The following is an 18,443-nucleotide window of genomic DNA, read 5'->3' on the forward strand; positions in this document are numbered from 1 at the left end:
CTATGCATGCTGGTCACCTTAGGAGAGGTATTAACAGAGAGGCTTGTCTCACCCCACACCCTACTATGCATGCCTTTCACCCAGTAGAGAGGTTTCAGTGAAGAGGCCAGTCTCTGCACACACCTTACTGCGCACACTTGTCACTCTGGGCAGAGGTCTCGGCTGAAAGGCTTTACACCCCCCCACACCCTACCATGCTCACATGACCCCATAGAGAGAGGTATCAGTGGAGAGGAAAGTGTCTCCTCACACCCTAATATGCCCACCTGTTATCCTAAGGGTAGATCTCAGGAGAGAGGGCCCACTTTCCTCACACCCTACTACACACACTTGTCGCCCTGGGGAGAAGTGTCACTGTAAAACCCAAAGGTGACATTATAGGAATTGTTATATTTTACTTATAATTCACTGAAAAAACAAAGGTTAATCTGATGTTATAGTTAGGAATTGTTATTATATTTTACTTTACATTTTTTTAAAAAAACCTACAAATTCACTGAAGAAACCTACAGTTAAGGTGACGCTATAGTGCAATGAATATGTCACTGCCAACATTAACGTTTTAAACTAAAACAAAAACACAGAAATTCACCAGTTAGCACAGCTATAGTTAGCACAGCTAACTATAACTTGCGCCCCTCCATGCACTACTTATGACCTCAAATATTACAGCACTCATGACATGTTCTATGACATAATTTATGACATCACTGATGACATCTCAAATTACATTGTTTATGACATCACTGATGACATCATCCAAAGAATGTGTTAGCTTGCTTTATAGTTTACATAGTGGGTAACTACCATATTACCTCCCTACCTAATTTCGTACAGCCTGTGTCCAGCTAATGGTCATTGATACATGGGTAAAATAATTGGGAGAGTAATACTTACTAGGATGTGTATTTTCGGCCCTTAGTAATAATATACTACGACCCCCCCCATTATGGCTTCAGGGAATGACTGGGTACAGCGGAGAAGTGTCTGAACTTACACCTAATCATGGGCAAGTATGCCATCACTAAACGCTGCTCTCTGTGCCCAGCATTTATGAACCTACCAACGGATTTTGTCTCGGTTAATCGTACCATGCTGTGGAGTATCTTGTTTGAACTGGGTTTGTATCGCACCTAATGCAATTTTCGCATGCGCTTCGTGCTATTTTGGTTACAAGAGTAAGATACGGGGATTTAGGGGTGCTTACAGAGGCCTTTTCTCTGGCCAAACGCGTGCGGCAGGGCTGCGTGCTGGCCCCACTACTGTTTATCTTATATAATAATAACCTAATTCCGTCTTTTGTTTAGAGCTTCGTGGGACGTCAATAATATGCCACTGCCGGCATTGTTGTACATAGATGATGCTTTGTTAATCACGCGTACACCTAATGCTTTGCGCTTGCTAGTGAATGCTTTTGTGGAATTCACGCCCAGTTTAGATCTCATGACTAATTTTATCAAGTCCCACATCATTGTCTGTATCCCCAAATGCCAGAGTTTCTGCTATTATTGATGGGTCAAGCAATTTTCCTGTTTAAGCATTTGCTTTGATTCCTCTGGGCGATGGTCCTCCCATATATCTAACACTCGGCTTAAGTTCTCGGGATCTTTAGACTCACTATAAAGCATACCATGCCCTTCTGGGCGCTAGGGTTTTATCCCTTACTGAGAGATCCATAAAAGCCAATGTGCTTCAATCGCGGCTTATGGTGTCGGGGAATCGGGATTCGCCAACTATGGTAACTTCCGGACTGAGGAAAACCGTTTCCTAAGGAAAATAATATCCATTCCACCCACTTCCTCTTTTTACATCACACATGAGGAGCTAGGTTTTTGATATTTAGAAGATGGGATTTTAGAGATCTTAGAAGGGAAACTGTTAGGATAAAAGTAACTATTTAGCCATCATTTTCACAAAATTATACTTGGGTGGGTGAATCTGATACACCCTGGGAAGGGTCAGGCTTAGTTATCACATCATGAAAGTACTAGAACAATTTATGATTACCCTTTTAGAGCCTATTGCTTTTTAGCAATTTTATGTGTAAATGTGCTGTGATACGCATTATGTAACCCCATTTTTTTTAAATGCCCTCCCGATCCTCAAAGAGGGCAGTTGCTACAAATAAAGCCATAATGTTGATCTTTACTACTAATGTTGGATTTCAGCCAGCTTTACAATTCAAAACATTTTTCCATTCGTCTTATTGGTAACTTTCACAAGTGTTTTTCTTTCTTTGGTTATTCTGAATTTTGAGAACTGCCACTAACATTCGAAACAGAAAATGATATTACCGGAGGAGAAAGAATGCATTGGTCATCTGTATCAAGGATAGGATAGGATATTTATTAATAGAGCGCTCAAATGCTGTGGCGTCTTGGCGCTGGGGTGGGTATGTGGAGAGACTGGGCCACATAACTCAGAGATTTAGATTGAAGAGAACAGCCAAGTCTTTAGCAATTTCCTGAAGATCGACCAGTTGGATTGGAGGCGCATAGTAGGTGGTAGTTGATTCCATAACTTGGCTGTACAATGAGAGAGAGTCCGACCCCGCCCCCCCCCCCCACCTTGCTCTACGGAGTTTTGGGGTGTGGATGAGGCCCATGTTTGTGGATCTGAGGGTTCTTATGGGGGAGTACCACGAGAACACCTTCTGGATCTCCTCCGAGACCCCTCCATATCGAGCTTTGTGCACCAGACAGAGGGCCTTAAATTCCACTCTTTGCTGAACGGGTAGCCAATGTAGCATCCTTATGCCAGCCGAGGTGGAATGGCCCTTTTGGAATGTTTAACAGCAATCGGGCAGCGGCATTTTGCAAAGATTGTAATTTCCTCCTCTGAGACTTATCAATGCCCATAAAGAGCGCGTTGCAATAGTCTTCTTTTGAAAGAAAGAGCGCTACAACAACAGTATTTTTAAGTTCTTGCGGTATGAAGGGAAAAATCTTCCTCAAACTTTTCACGAGAAAGAAGCAAGAGGAGGTCAGACTGTTGACCTGGGCTGAAAAGTTGAGCTCATCATCTAAGATCACTCCAAGGTTCCTGACCTTCGTGGCTGGGCAGGGACATTCACCCGCCTCAGTCGGCCACCAGGTGTTGTTCCAGAGTGAGGGGCCCTTGCTGAACTCCAAGACTTCTGTCTTATCGGTGTTTATTTTAAGGAAATTTCCACTCATCCAGCTCATAATTTCCATCAGACAGGCTTGAAAGCTACAAGCCACGGTCTCTGGTTGTTTGGATACCGATAATATGAGCTGGGAATCGTCGGCATATGAAATCAGGGTAAATCCATGCTTCCTGATAAGACTGGCCAGTGGCGTGACCTAAATATTAAAGAGCGTTGGTAACAAAGCGGAGCCTTGTGGTACTCCGCACGGGAGATGGAAGGTGTGGGACTGAAGGCTCTCCCAGTGGATGTTCTGCACCCTTCCTACTAGGAAGGAGGAGAGAAGGGCCAGAGCGGTATTCTCAATTCCCATGTCCCTCAGCCGCTGCACTTACACCGTATGGTTTCCGGTGTCAAATGCTGCCGATAGGTCTAGGAGAATGAGTACCGCTCTGCCCCCCCATCCATCACCTTCCGTATCTCCTCGGTAACCATTATCAGGGCCGTCTCTGTAGAGTGATGGGGCCTGAAGCCATGCTGTGTCAGATCAAGCAAGTTATTGGATTCGAGGTATTGTGTTAACTTCTTGTTTATGGCTTTTTCAAGAATTTTAGCTACCACTGGTAAGCCTGAGAGTGGACGATAGTTTTTAGTTTCGGTAGGGTCAAGGGCTGGCTTTTTGAGGATTGGTCTGATACACGCTTTTTTCCAGGCGGAAGGGTATGTGCCAGTTTCTATGACTTGGTTTAAAAGGGGGGTTAAGTATGTACATATATTTCTAGAAACTAGGTGTAATGTGGCTGGGGGACAGGGGTCATTCGGTGAGCCTGACTTTATGGATAGGAGGCAGTGATTAGCCTCCTCGTGAGATAACTGCTTGAAACAGGTTAACTGGCAGTGTGCTACCCTCTCCACCATAGGTGGGGTGTTACAGCCAGGCATCGCAACGGACATGCTTAGTAAGTGGTTATAAATCAGTTACACTTTACCAGCCGCGGTCGGTAGTAGGAGTAGCTGCAGGGCGGTGACGTGGGGAGGGGGAGGGGCAAGGTGGGGGTAGTAAACTATGGATTACGGAGGTTTACAGGTAAGTTAACATATTAATTAATAAAACGAATTTTGTTGCATGCACTGCATCGCATCGCACCCTACACTGGTAAGAGTGACGCTATATAAATAATTAAATGCATCTGAAAGAGAGTGAGAGTGGTTATGACACTTGATGTGCACTGTTTAAAGGTGGTAGTGAGAGAATTCCAGGTGGAGGTGGTCACCACCTTCACCATGGATGGGGGCGCCAACAAACATTGTCGCACCAGGTGCCACCAGTGCTAAAGCCAGCCCTGGATGTCAGTTCCCCGTTCGGGGGCTGAAAGCTATTTTCAAAATGGAGGATAGCCTGAAAAACAAACCTGCTTGCTGAATGTTTAAAAGCAGGGCTTTAAGTGGGACAGGTCCCACCGGTGCTGAGCACCGGCAGTTTTTTAAAGGGGGCCTCAAAACGGGTCTCAGTGAGGCTCTGTTTTGTGCCCTGGCACAGGTGGTCCATTTTTTTCCGGACTGCAGTGACCACAGGCACATCGATGTGCGCGTGCTCACACTGCTCACTTCTCACTAGTGGAGAAGTTACGGCATGACGTCATGCCAGGTGAGCGTTGTAGGGGAAGGGAAATCCTTTAAAGAGAATAATTTTCTCTCTGGATTTCCCATCTCTTTTTGAAATTCAGGACCAGCAACATTGTTGTGGGGTTAACAGGGCTTTTAAGTCCAAGCTTTTTTAATATTATATACAAGCCATAGTTGCTGCCTATTTATCTCATGCAACTAACAGCCATTGACAAAGCCAATAGTCCTGACTTGTTGTAGGTATGATGTTACTTGTTGTATCATATCTGGATGCAATGACAGAAACAGCAAAATACAAGTCGGGTGACACACTATGCTAGGCACAGATTTTTAGCTTATGTGTGTTTAAGCCACTCCCTTAATTATATTGGCCACGCCCCTTTGAGAGACCCACCCCCCCCCCAGTTTTTTCATCCCACTTAAAACCCTGTTTAAAAGTGAGGCAGATGGAAAGAGCATGAACCATTGAAGAAGTTACATGTAAAAAATTAGTTACATGTTTTCTTTTTGTAAGAACTGTATTTCCCTGTTCAAGGAGTTAACACTTTTTACAGACAGACCCTACAAAGTTTGCTGCATAATGATAAAGTACACAGCACACTTAAAGTCAATGCACCTGTAAGTTAGCACAGGAACTTTACAAAAAAAGGTCATTTTTCTTAAAAGAAACCCTTCAACTGAATACATTTTATTTACATGAGACATGTCCGATTCTGTAAAATAGTAACATGACTAATCTGATGTACAAGAAAGCGTTGGCTGACTTGGAGAAAACCTTTTCCCCATTATAAACTAAAATCTTTCAGCCATTAGAAGGGGCGGAACGTGACAGATGTGTAATCACCAGACTATGATTTCAAGGAAAGTCATGGCTATGTAGTACTTCTATGATTGCATGCCTTATTTAACATATCTATTTGTATGCTATATTGTAGGTGTGGAATGTGCCACCAACATAGACGACTGTGAAAGTGATCCCTGTGAAAATGGAGCATTGTGTGAGGATGGCATCGCTGACTACACTTGCCTCTGTCCGTCTGCTGATGACGAAGGTGTCTTATGGGGAGGAAAAAACTGCTCTGTCAGACTAACCGGGTGCCAACAGCACTTATGCCAAAACGAAGCCACTTGTCTTCCAACCTACGAGGAAGGAAACCATGGCTTCCTATGCCAGTGCCAGGTTGGCTTCTACGATGGGTTGTGCTCAACTCCCACCACGTTCTCCTTCTCCTCTTTTGGTTATGTTATTTATGAACTGTCTTCAAAAAACAGAACAAAAAGGGAGGTTGTGAGTGAGGGTCTCAGTATTTCACTGCGTTTCAGAACAACCTTACCCGATCTCCTGCTGTTTTACCAGGGAGACGAGGTGGAATTCCTGTTCCTTGAAATCTACAAAGGCCTGCTGCAGGCCATGGTCATGTGTAATGGTGCCGAAACATATTTGAAAATGAATGAACTAAGAGTAGATGATGGCCAATGGCACCAAGCAGAAGTTACTTTGAAGGAAGTTATGAGGCTCACACTAAGCCATGATGGCTGTAATAATGGCACATGCATGAAGGACCAGTCAGTCAGCAGTAACAGGTCCATCCCAGACTCTTTTAACAGAGTGTACATTGGTGGTCTCTATGAAGGGTCCTTTTTGAACAACACAATGAGCCAGCAGAATTTCACCGGCTGCATGGAGGATTGGCGCATTAACTCAAGGACATTACTGCCACAGAACCTCATTATGGGTGATACGTCGTATCAGTTGAGCCTTGGATGCAACAGGACGGAGTGGTGCCAGCCCAACCCATGCTTTAATGGGGGGAGCTGCATCGATCTCTGGACAAGCTTCAGGTGTGAATGCATGCGGCCTTATGAAGGAGCAACATGTATGCAAGGTAGGTGTCTTATATCCAGGCTATCACTGTATTCCAAAATGTATGTCAAAAATATAGGCATTGCCGTGGCGCCAGGATTACAAAATATTATAGATTATTTAAACCATACGCTCTTTAACTCAGGAAGCGTATGCCTACTGGCACTTGTCGCAGAAATTGTCAATAAAATATATTCACAATGGTTGGGGCGGGTGTGGGGCTGATTCAGCCAATACCAAACATAAGGGTGCCCTCTTGTGACCGTGAGTTGCAAGGCAGAGTAGGACTTCAAAGAAACCAGATTATTTTACTTTAAACACTAAGGGGCTCATTCATGAGGCCCCTTGCGCCACCGGAATGTCACTTTTTGTGACGTTCCATGGCGCAGGAGCCTGCTCCATATTTGCAAGGCAGAACTAAGCCACTTTTTTTGGGCTTAATGCTGCCTCATAAATATGGTTCTCTTTAACTAATTTTTCTGCGATAAAGGAGCATGCAATGGGTGTTGCTGGGGGCGTTCCGAGCAACATCCATAGCTTTTTGGCACTGCCCCAGATATACGAGAAATCGTAAATCTGAGGCAGCACCAAAAAGGTACGCCTCCCAGGGGAAGGCGTTAGGGAGGCACAACGAGGAGAAATATCTTTATTTCTCCTCGTTTTTTTTTCCTATTTCTATTTATGCTGCATTCTGCAGTGCTCATTGAAAGAGGAAAAAGTCTCTTCTGATTATTTGAGTGCAGGAACTTTTCATTTTCTGCACAAAAATAATCATCCCCGCAACACAGGCACCATTGCACCATGGTGCACAGGTGCCTGCGTTGGCACACAGCATCCCTTTGTGTGCCGACGCAGGGGAAAAGGACAGGAATGCGGCGTATCTGATAGTATTGCAGAGTAGAGTGGCGTAGAGTTCAGTGGAGGAGAGTGCAGGTAGAAGAATAGAGTGGCGTAGAGTGCCATGGTTGTAGTGTGCATTGGCATAGAGTGGAGTGGTGTAGAGTAGAGTGGCATAGAGTAGAGTGGTGCAGCATAGAGTGCAGTTGCATAGAGAGCAGATGTTTAGAGTAGAGTGGAGTGGCACAGAGTGGAGTATAGTGGTGTAGAGTGCAGTGGCATAGAGTATAATGGCATAGAGTAATGTGGTGTAGAGTGTAGTAGCATAGAGTGCAGTGGTTCAGTTAGCTTAGAGTGGTGTACAGTTGAGTGGCATAGAATGCAGGGGCATAGAGTTGAGTGGTAAAGAGTATGTTGTGCATTTGTATAGAGTGCAGTGACTCAGAGTGCAGAATGGCATAGATTGGAGTGGTGTATAGTGGAGCTGTGCAGAGTAGAGTGAAGTGGCCTACACTGGAGTGGTGTGGAGTTCATTGGCGAAGAGTGCAGCGGTGTAGAGTACAGTGGCTTAGAGTGCATTGGCATAGAGTAGAGTGGTGAAGAGTAGAGTACCGAGGCGCAGAATGAGGTGGTGTAGAGTGCAGTGGCATAGAGAGGAGTGGTGCAAAATGGAGTAGAGTGCAGTGGTGCAGAGTGCAGTGGTGTGGAGTGGTGTAAGTGAAATCATGCAAAGTAGAGTGGAGTGGGGTTGCAGTGGAGTGGAGTATGCATGGTGTTGTAATAAGCTGCCATTACAGACAGCACATTTTCAATTCAAATGACCAATACATTTGCACAGGCATACAGTTTTACTAATAAAAGTATGCAGCACACAAACAATAATGTGTGGAAATGGCATAATGAAGTGTATTGATTTGTTTTGGTCATATTATTTGTTTCAAAAACACTTCAGAATTAACAAAAAAATTGCTTCATTTTTGTTTTCCTAATTCTGATATATTTTTAAATACTTCCAAAATTCATTTAAATATTGTTGTGTGCTAGAAGAAAACATTTCCTGCCCCCAATATCCAGCAAGATTGTCACACAAATCCTGGCACTTTGAAGTCAGAGAAAAGAAAAGTAAACAGCAGCAGGCTCCCTCACTTGACATTTGGCCTCTGTCTTTGAATGCACAGCAAATGTGTCAAGATACCAGGCCTATTTCAAGAAAGGGGCACACCTGGAAGAATACAGGAAGAGATTGTGTTACAAGTCTTTGCTCCTTGGGAGGGGCAAACTCACACTGGACAGCCTACAACAAATAAAGCCAACAAAAAGAAAGCCAGAAATTGAGAGCTACAGTCCACAAAGCCAATGGTAAGCAAAGGGCAGAATGCATTCCCAGGGAAGCCTTCAGAACATGTCCAAGATGTATTTAGCAAACCAGAACGCTGTGCTGTCAAGTAGGCTTAGACCTAAAAATGAAAATGGAGGAAAGGGGCAGAGAGAGCGGTAAAATGAGAAAACAAGCAAGAGAAAGAGAGAAAATGGATAAAGAGACGAGTGAGGGGTAGAGTAAGAGAGAAATATAGTTGAGACGGAGAAAAGACAAAGGAAAAAGAGAGAGTAAGAGACGAACACAAGAGGGGGAGAGGTGGATAGAGAGAGAGTGCACTGCCAACCATATAAAATGGTCTCACATTCAAATGATAAAAAGTAACTAAATGACAAAAAAAATTCTGGCGCTCACTTAATCTACTCAGTTACGAAAGCGTAATATTACAAGACGTACTGTACAACTGTGACATCGCCAATTGCTTCATTTATAAAATCACCAGTAAAATCACAAGTGTAGTGTGATCAGTGCTAGACAATAGGACGCAGATAAAATTGACCTAGAAATTTTGCAAATTGTTATTGGCTTAATTTTGTATTTAGTGAGTGACAAGCCTTATGTAAAATACATTTGCTCCATTATTGCATAGTGAAAAATAACTATGCTCTTCACAAGTTGGCTATAGTACCGATAGCATGTGGTAGCTTTCTTCCTTTTTGCGTCGTAAAAAGCCTGTCTTTTGTTTCCGTCTGCAGAATATACAGCGGGGACCTTTAACTTGGACGGACAGCCCAGTCATGTTACTTTCTCAATTGGGGAGAACTTTGGCACCAATTTCAGTTTTTCTGTTTTCCTGAGGACCCTCAAACCCAGTGGCCTTTTGTTACAAGTTGGCAATGACTCAACATCTGTCCTCAGTGTCTACCTTGAAAATGGCAGGATTTGCATATTGACTTCAGCTGGAAATAATGTCACCTTTCCGGAAATGGTGGCCGATGGCAGGAGACATCTGCTAGGCATCCACTTCAGAGAAGGGATGGTAGCTGTGAGCAACCAAGGGAGCCAGCAGGACGTGGGGCAGCTGGACTCGGTGGCCCTGGCAGCGGGATACCACGTGTATGTTGGCGGACTTCCAGATGAAGAGCGCCTTGAGCTGTGGGGAGGATACTTCAAGGGTTGTCTACAAGACCTGAGGCTCAACAACCATCGGATGGAATTTTTTCCTCTGCAGATGGAAAACGACACCCTAAGCGGTCAACATTATGTTGGGAAAGTTAGACATATAACTGAAAGCTGTGTTTCAGATGACACGTGCAAAGTAAGTACTTGAAATATGAATTCCTTTCTGGTTTGGCTTCACCTATATTTTTCCTTAAACTCTTACAGGTGAAAAATGTGCAGTGTGGCTGAAAATCAGGAGTTCAATATTGATCCAAAGATATGGAAGTTTGTTTGCAAAATTGATATTTTATTCACATAAAGGGTACGTCATATGCAACTGATACTATTGTCTACAAACGCTCTTGATTGGCTGGGTGACGTTAACAGCCTCCTTTGTAAATGTCGCCAGAAACTAGAGTTGCATTGTGGGACCATATCGCACATTACCGGCTAAAAACTTTCATATGCTCCATTTTTCATCTATCATGATGCACGTGCTTTTTTTCAACCAGGAAATGTCTAGCAAGATAACGCTTTAAACATGGCACTCGCGATAGCTGAACATATAGTCCCTGGCCCACATGTGAATGCAGCAGCATGCACAGATTAGAAAATGCTCAGACCTCCACAATATGTTGAAATGCGGTTTTACACAGGCTGTGGAATGCGAAACAATGAGCCTTTGCTGCAGCAGCTCGCCGAAAGAAACCAACACAGCTTGGACACAAGTAAAAGAAACATCTATCACAGCACTAAAGAGAACTGCATCATTGGCAACTCCCAACTGTACACTGTAAAGCCACTGACCACTGAACAACAGGCCAATGTCATCCTGAATACATAAAGCCAAATGCACACCCAAGTGCCACGCTCGTGAGCAAGGGTGATAGCAAAATATATGTGATATTCACATAACATGAATTTACACCCATACATGGATTTACTCATACATACAATTCCACTCGTGCATTGTAGTTTTACAGGTGAGCAATGCTCTCAGAGAGGCTTGTTTTGCATGTTTCTTGATGATAGACACTCAGGTGTAGACCCACAAGCACGCAAGAGATTGTGGGCCTCAGTTATGAAAAGTGTTGCATCGCTGCAATAAAACAGCGATGCAACACTTTTCACTGCGCCCTGCTTGCGACACCATGGATGTGCTGTATTTACTGTACCGAGCTCCATGTCGCAAGGAGTGACAGATGCGTCAAGACATCTGACGTATCGGTCAGTGCAAAACTCACGCATTGCTGGAGTTGTGTCATAAGCGTGATGCAACTCCAGCAATGCATGGGGGAGGCCTACACACATTGACCTGCGTCACCCTTACGCCTGCTGTGAGGCAGGCATAAGGTTTTGAAGCAGTGGTGTCCTAGAAGTGACGTAGTGAAATCTGATAGATTTCACGGCGCCACTTCTACGAGGCCCACCCTGCATACATTATACCTGACGCAGGTGACACATATGCCTAGATGCATCACTTTGTAAATATGGTGCAACATGGCGCATTGTTTACGCCACCGCTGTGTCACATAAAGTGGCGCAACGTTGTCGCAAAAGTGTTTCAAGGGGCTCATAAATAAGCCCCGGAGTATTCAAGAACCTTTCCAGGCCCACTGACATTCAAGTTCTGATGATCCTAAATTTACTCCTGAAGTAAATGTGTACTCTGGGTGTGAAAATGGAAAAACCTCAAAAACTGGCTGTGCTGTTGCAGAAGTGTAAAGAATAATTTTTTCCAAAGGCAAATACTGAAATGTTCTAAAATGCTATCACTTTTCAAATACATTTGTGCATGTGTAAATGTACACCATGTACATTCACACATTTAAATGGTATTGTATTTGAGAACCATGAAATAAACAAGCATTGGCATAGCCAATAGGTCTCGCCTTTGGGTCCTTATAAGTGTTTAGCCATGCAACAGTTGCATAACTAAATACTTATAAGGTCCCAAAAGCGAGACCTATTGGCTATTCCAAGCGGCCGTGCAGCCGCGAAAGTGAAAGTAATCGCGGTCAAGCGCGGCGCACGCGCACATGCACTGTAGGTCTAGGCTGGCCTGGTAGCACTTTTTGGAGCCCTCTCAAAAAGTCTCGCCAGACTAGCGCATGCGCGGGGTCCGGCGAGACCTAAAAAACAGTCTGTTTATATCCACCAGAATTACCGGGGGTATCGTCCAGCATTTAGAAAAAAATGGGGCTCTCGCAATGCAGTCTTATTTGATTACAAACCCCACCCTTCTTTCACAGCACTACACCAATCTACTCTGATCCAATGTACAGGGACATAGGTGGTCTCGAGGGCTTTGTCTGGGCTTGGTTTTGGGACCGGCAGATAAGAAAGTGTTGTTTGTTTGTAAAAACGCTGACCCTGTACTTGGTCTTTACATCTTTAATAGCACTTGCTATAAACACACGACACCACTGATGAACACGAATTGACCCTCCTCTGAAATACCAAAATGCTGGTCCATTAATACAAACAAAGCCCCATGCGCTTTTACAACACTCTGTAGATTATCTGTTTAAACAACGCAGCATAGGTAAAGAAAACAAAGCCTAAAACAGCAGCTTTTTAATTTTTTTATTTTGCTTGAGCAAATGCTAGTATTTCGTGTTCAAGCCCGGTGAGGGCACATGATTAAACGTTCACGTGTTTTCCACAACAAAACTAAAGCTGCTAGACTGGCAGAAGGCGGATAAAAGCAGCAGCATCGAGAATACCAAATCTTGGTCTAGAGGCGAGCCAGTGCCTATTTAAGAATATAAAACACGGTGAAGCTTCCTTCTTAATGTCTTGCTTCATTCTGTTTTGGAGAACGGAGGATAAAATAGGATTTGCACAGCTTTTCATCAAATCATTAACGTTATTACAGAGGCGGGGCTCTAGACGGCATGCTCAGGAAATGACAGGCAGTGGCTGGACTCATCTAACCCTTTGCTCCCTGCTCTGACCAAGAAGGCCTGCAACCTGAGCCTGTGTGCAAATTCCTCGCCATTCACAAAACATCAATGGGGTGGGGAGGAGACTGCTGAGGAAGCACACATGCAAATCCTGTTGCATCCAGCTCTTGTTTTCAACTGCTGAACCGGGGAGCTGAATTTATGAATTGAGAGGGCATACTCATTTCCGACAAAAGATTTGGCTTCAGTGTATTTCCATGAGAATGTGAGCATGTGCTTAAAAGGTTTGTAACTATCTGCAACAACACGGAAATAAACATGCCCGACAAATGGATTTGAATACATTTTGCATATTTACAAAATGATTTAATTACACGTCGACATACTGACCTATAGAAGAAATATATACGATATATACTATGAAACATACAGAGTTCAACAATCGGAATTAAATGTATGTAGGATTGATGTAGCGCCTTCATGAAGTACAGTACCCGTGACCGAGACATATGGCGGCTGCGCGCGTTCACGCGCACATGCACGCAGGCTTTAGGCCAGCGGCTGCAGCACTTCGAAAATCCCCTTACAAAAATTCGAGCAACAGCGCATGCGCTGTTCTAGGCTCGACCTAAAAAACAATGATTCTTTGGAGTCTATAGATTCCTAGTAACTATGAAATCCTTTTTGAATTCTCCAGTAGACAGAAATCTAATTCAAACGTAGGTGACATAGATGAGTAACTTTTGAGTTCTTTTTGTGAATCGGGTTCTTCTGAACTCATTTACTAATGCTCGATTGGTTTATCTTTATAATAGTAGTTATTGGCGTGCAATCTATCCAAGGCATCAGCCAAGCAGGACAAAAAGTTGCCTCGGCCCAAGTCTCACAAGACGAGTCAGTATTATGTTACCGACTTGCAAAATAGGTTTTACGAGTTGCTGTTTGGAAGGGCGTCCCTTCCTAATAGCGAGTCGCAGGGGGATGTAAAATTGTTTTGCAACCGCTTCCTTTTGAAAAAAGCGACACTCGACCCGACCTGCGCTGGTAACTACAGACCGATTTCTCTCTTACCATATCTGATCAAAATCATTGAACGACTGGTCAGCAAAACTTTGTCTCAATTCCTGGAATCCAATTCCAGGCTAGATGATGTTCAGTTTGGTTTTTGACCTGGCCATGGAACTGAGACTGCTCTGGTGACCGTTAGACGATCTTCGATTGTGGGCAGACAGGGGACAATCTGGCATTCTTATTTTTGCTTGACTTGTCTGCTGCTTTTGACACGGTCAACCATGGCATTTTGCTGACCAGGTTGGAAGAGGTCGGAGTGTCGGGGAAGGTTCTAGAATGGTTCAGCTCCTATCTATCCGGCAGGTGTCAGGCGGTTTCCCTTCCGCCGTATCAATCTAAGTTTTCCAATATCCATCATGGCATTCCTCAGGGATCGGCGATAAGCCCTATTCTCTTTAACATCTATATTAGAGCCTTGATTGAAATCATAAAGGCGCATGGTGTGAAATTGGTGAACTATGCCGATGACACTCAGCTCTTCTTCTCCCTAGAGGGAAATCAGTCAATTCCTCTGGCGACATTTCACGATTGCATGCAGGACACTGCCCATTGGCTAAGAGCCAACTCACTTCAATTTAACTCAGACAAGACTGAAGTCTTATATTGCGCTGTGGGGAAAGTCCCTCCCCCATTTCCTGATAATTTTTGGCCTTTTCAACTACTTCTACTCTGGTCCCGGCTAAAGTAGTACGTAATTTGGGAGTTATGCTTGATGCTAATTTAACTCTGGAAATACATGTAAATAAGCTGGTGGGGAACTGCTACTCCCTGATCAGAGCCTTGAGTAAGATCCTTCCGTTGTTGCCAAAGACGGCCAGAGCGCTGGTCGTTGGAATTATCATCCTCAGCAGGTTGGACTATTGCAACGCCTTACTATTGGAGGCCCCGAAATTTCTGGTTGAACGTCTTCAAAGAGTCCAAATCTTGGCGGCCAAACTGGCACGGATGAACCCACGCAGCTCATCAGGCTCCTTGGCCCTTGCAGAGCTTCATTGGCCAACAAAATGCAGAGGGGGTCAGTTTAAGTCTCTCTGCCTGGTTTTCAAGGCCCTTCATGGTTTTGGACCCAAACCTCTTCAGGAGACCTTTGCATGGTATATTCCATCAAGGTGCCTCCGTTCCTCCACTGCTCGTCTGGTGAGAGCTCCCAAAATTCGAAGAGCCAAGTCAGGAGGCATTGCGTTTAGCTCTGCCGCTGCCAATCTCTGGAATAACCTCCCTTTGGAAATTAGACAGTCCCATGACCTTCTGCAGTTCAGTAAAAAGGTCAAAACATGGTTGTTCCCTAGAACCTGACAGCTCTGAGGACTTCCTTGTTAAACCCACTTCTGACGCCCTCTACTGATTGATGATTCATGTACCACAGCGCCAAGATACCCGTTGGGTGATAGTTGCACTTTATAAATACTGCATACAATACAATGGTGCTCAATTAAAAAATAATAACATTGAGCATCATAATGTGCAGAAATATAATTGGCTTTCACGCCATGGGTGGCAAACTGATGAGAACCTTCATTATTTGTTGTACAATTTAACTTTAGAAACTCTGAAGTTTTAGAATTCTTAATCAACCTAATATTTATTTAATAAAATATTGTCACTTTTCCAAATGCCATTTATTGCACTACATGCGCAATGGGTCTTTCCATGTCTTGGCGTGAACTTTAGCTCGCAGGGCTGAGTAAACACCTGGCCCAGTCAGTTGCGCATCCAGGGCAGGGGCGGGGCGTTGTCTGCCCCAGGCAACACTGTTTTTTCGGGGCGGTGGGAGTCGTGCTTGCCACTATCCCCCCGCTCAGAGAACAAGTCGTCCGTCGGCTTCCCCCCCAACAAGTCGTCCATCGGCTGACACCCCCTACCCCAACAAGTTGGCCGTCGGCCGACACCCCCCTGCTCTTACCTGCACCCGGCGGCAACCTTAGAGGCTGCACCGGGTGGCAATGCAGCTTGCTACGCAACTGGGCTCAGTTCTTCCTAAGAGATTTTTAGCTGGCCCACCTACGGCTTATCACTGAGTAGGGTGTAAAGTGGCCAATTTAGTACATAATGAATACTATATCTCTTCTAATTTTGATTTTAATCAGTGGAAATTGTTCTCCAGATGATAGGTCTGTACACCTTTAACACAAAACATCAAATAGCTGATAGGAATGTACATAATAGGTATAATTAGGGCCCAGTTCATTGTTACTTTTTTGCTGCTATGGTTTATTGCACATTCACGTGCAGTGCGTAGCCCATCCAGTGGTTGGGCTCAGGTAGATATCTTGTTTTTTTCGAAGTTCAATAAAGTAGACGACGAAAAAGGCTTTCTTCACCCTGAAATATTTATAGCTAGAGCAGACTTGCACCGTAAGTAACAAGATCAAGGGCCTCATGTAGGTAGCGAAATACCGGTCGGTAACGGCCGATTTTCGGTAAATATGCCGTTACCGACCGGTATTCAGACAAGTGAGATGTAGGAGTCCAAAAACCACTTTTCGGTAAATATGAGGCGGTAAATACCGATTCATAGTTACCGAATTCTAAAATACCGATTCATATTTACCGAATACATAATTAACGAATCGGTAAATATGAAGTGGTAAATATGAAGTGGTAAAAATTTAAAATGACATGTAGGAGCAGTCGGTAATTAAGAAATCCAGGAAAATCGGTAAATAAGAGTCGGTAATTAACACGGATTGAAAGCAGGTGGTAACCATCAACAATGCACATAAGCAATCCCAAAATGCAACAGCGTGGACAACATGGCCGCCATGTACGTCATTGCAAGGCGCCTACGTCTACAGGCAGCAGGACTGAGGGTGTGGCGACGGGAGGAACAAATCTACAGACAGCGCATCACACTATTACAGCTGACTGATGCAGAGATACATGAGAGGTACAGGCTACACCCCGAAACCATCATGGACCTGATAAGGGACCTGCACCCACTCCTGGACCAGCCAACAAGAAGGGCGCACGCCATACCACCACATGTGCAGGTGCTCTGCAGCCTACATCTACTGGCATCCGGCAGTTATCAGGTGGTGATAGCTGCGGTGGGTGGTGTATCCCAGAGTTGCCTGTCCCGTTTCTTCAGGAAGTTCCTGGATGCCATGAGGCAGAGAATGCACCACTACATAAGCTTCCCAAACACACAGGCTGCACTGCAGAAAACAAAAACAGACTTTTATCACATGGCACAGTTCCCCCATGTCATCGGCTGTATTGATGGTACACACATCCCAATCTGTCCACCAGCTGATACAGAGCACATCTACAGGAACAGGAAGTCCACCCACTCCATCAATGTGCAGGTGATCTGTGATGCAGGGAACATCATCACAGATATTGTTGCAAAGTTTCCTGGGAGCACCCACGACTCTTACATCTTCCAGAATAGTGGGATCTACACACGACTGAGTGCCGGCGAATTCGGAGAGGGATACCTGCTGGGTAAGTAACAGTGACGCCCCTTGAAACCTGCAAATCAGAGTGTATAGAGGCATGTAACTGATGGTTCCCTTTTACTCATCCAGGCGACAGTGCATATGCATGCCGTTCATTCATCCTCACTCCCTACCTACACCCAGCAACCCAGAGTGAGAGACGATACAACGTGGCCCACAAAACAACACGCAATGTGGTGGAGCGCACGTTTGGACTACTGAAGAGCAGGTTCCGCTGCCTCCACAAGAGCGGAGGCGCACGCCAGTACAAACCCATCACCTGCTGCAAGATTATTGCCACTTGTGCAATGCTGCACAACCTTGCCACGAAAAAAGGTACAGATGTGGAACTAACATATTTTGAGGACAACGAGGATGAGTCAGGCCAGCCAGAGGGCAGCGCAGCTAGAGTGCCAACTGCAATCGATGGGAGAGAGAGACGGTCAGAGATCACATGCAACTATTTCTGAGTAAGTGAGGGGACACAGCGAGTTGTGAGAAGTCATGACGTAGTTTAATGTGGCACCACGCCATGAACACATGAACAGGCCAATCTGGCAATATACCATCTATACAAGGAGTATGTCCAGGGTTACGTCACCCAATGGGAAGTGGCTAAGCAGGGCCACATCAATGTTTGCGCATACGCGCTGCAGTGGTGGATTGCACGGCCTGTGCATCCTCACTAGAGCCAACCCCAAGCCGCCTGCTGCTCCTGCGTGCTTCGGGGACGGGGGGTGTGATGCTGCTGCTGGTGTCGATGCTCTCCGCAGCATCCCCTGCAGCAGTTGTCGACGCCTGACTAGTCAATAGCACCCCTAGTGCACTTGTCACCTGCACCATCCCCCGAGACAGGTCGCTGCAGCACTGTGTTAGGCCCTCCTGCATCGTCACAGAGCGCCGGCAAAGTAGGGAAGTCGCAGTTGCCAGACGGTTGAGTGCCCTGCTGGTAGTGTCCCTTCTCTGGCGTTCCCGGCGCCGTGCTTCGATGTCAGCATCTAATTTGCTGCACAACTGCTGGATTGACTGGGACATGTCCCGAATGCCCGCAGCCATGCCGCCAATGTTTGTGTCCATGTTGACTAAGCTTGTCTTCATCACCCGCATGTGCCTCTGG

The 18,443-nt window shown here is 45.0% G+C and overlaps 1 protein-coding gene across 1 annotated transcript in view; it reads left to right on the top strand.

Annotated features, from left to right (window-relative positions):
* Positions 1-18,443, top strand: part of LOC146868762 (protein crumbs homolog 2-like) — a 363,043-nt gene that overhangs the window by 307,672 nt on the left and 36,928 nt on the right. The window contains exons 7-8 of the mRNA XM_085613737.1: positions 5,668-6,618; positions 9,507-10,069. Of these exons, the coding sequence (XP_085469863.1) occupies positions 5,668-6,618; positions 9,507-10,069 (1,514 nt within the window). The remainder of the gene's footprint in view (positions 1-5,667; positions 6,619-9,506; positions 10,070-18,443) is intronic.

The sequence above is a fragment of the Triturus cristatus genome, chromosome 1_2 (assembly GCF_964204655.1).
Source record: "Triturus cristatus chromosome 1_2, aTriCri1.1, whole genome shotgun sequence".
Lineage (NCBI taxonomy): Eukaryota > Metazoa > Chordata > Amphibia > Caudata > Salamandridae > Triturus > Triturus cristatus.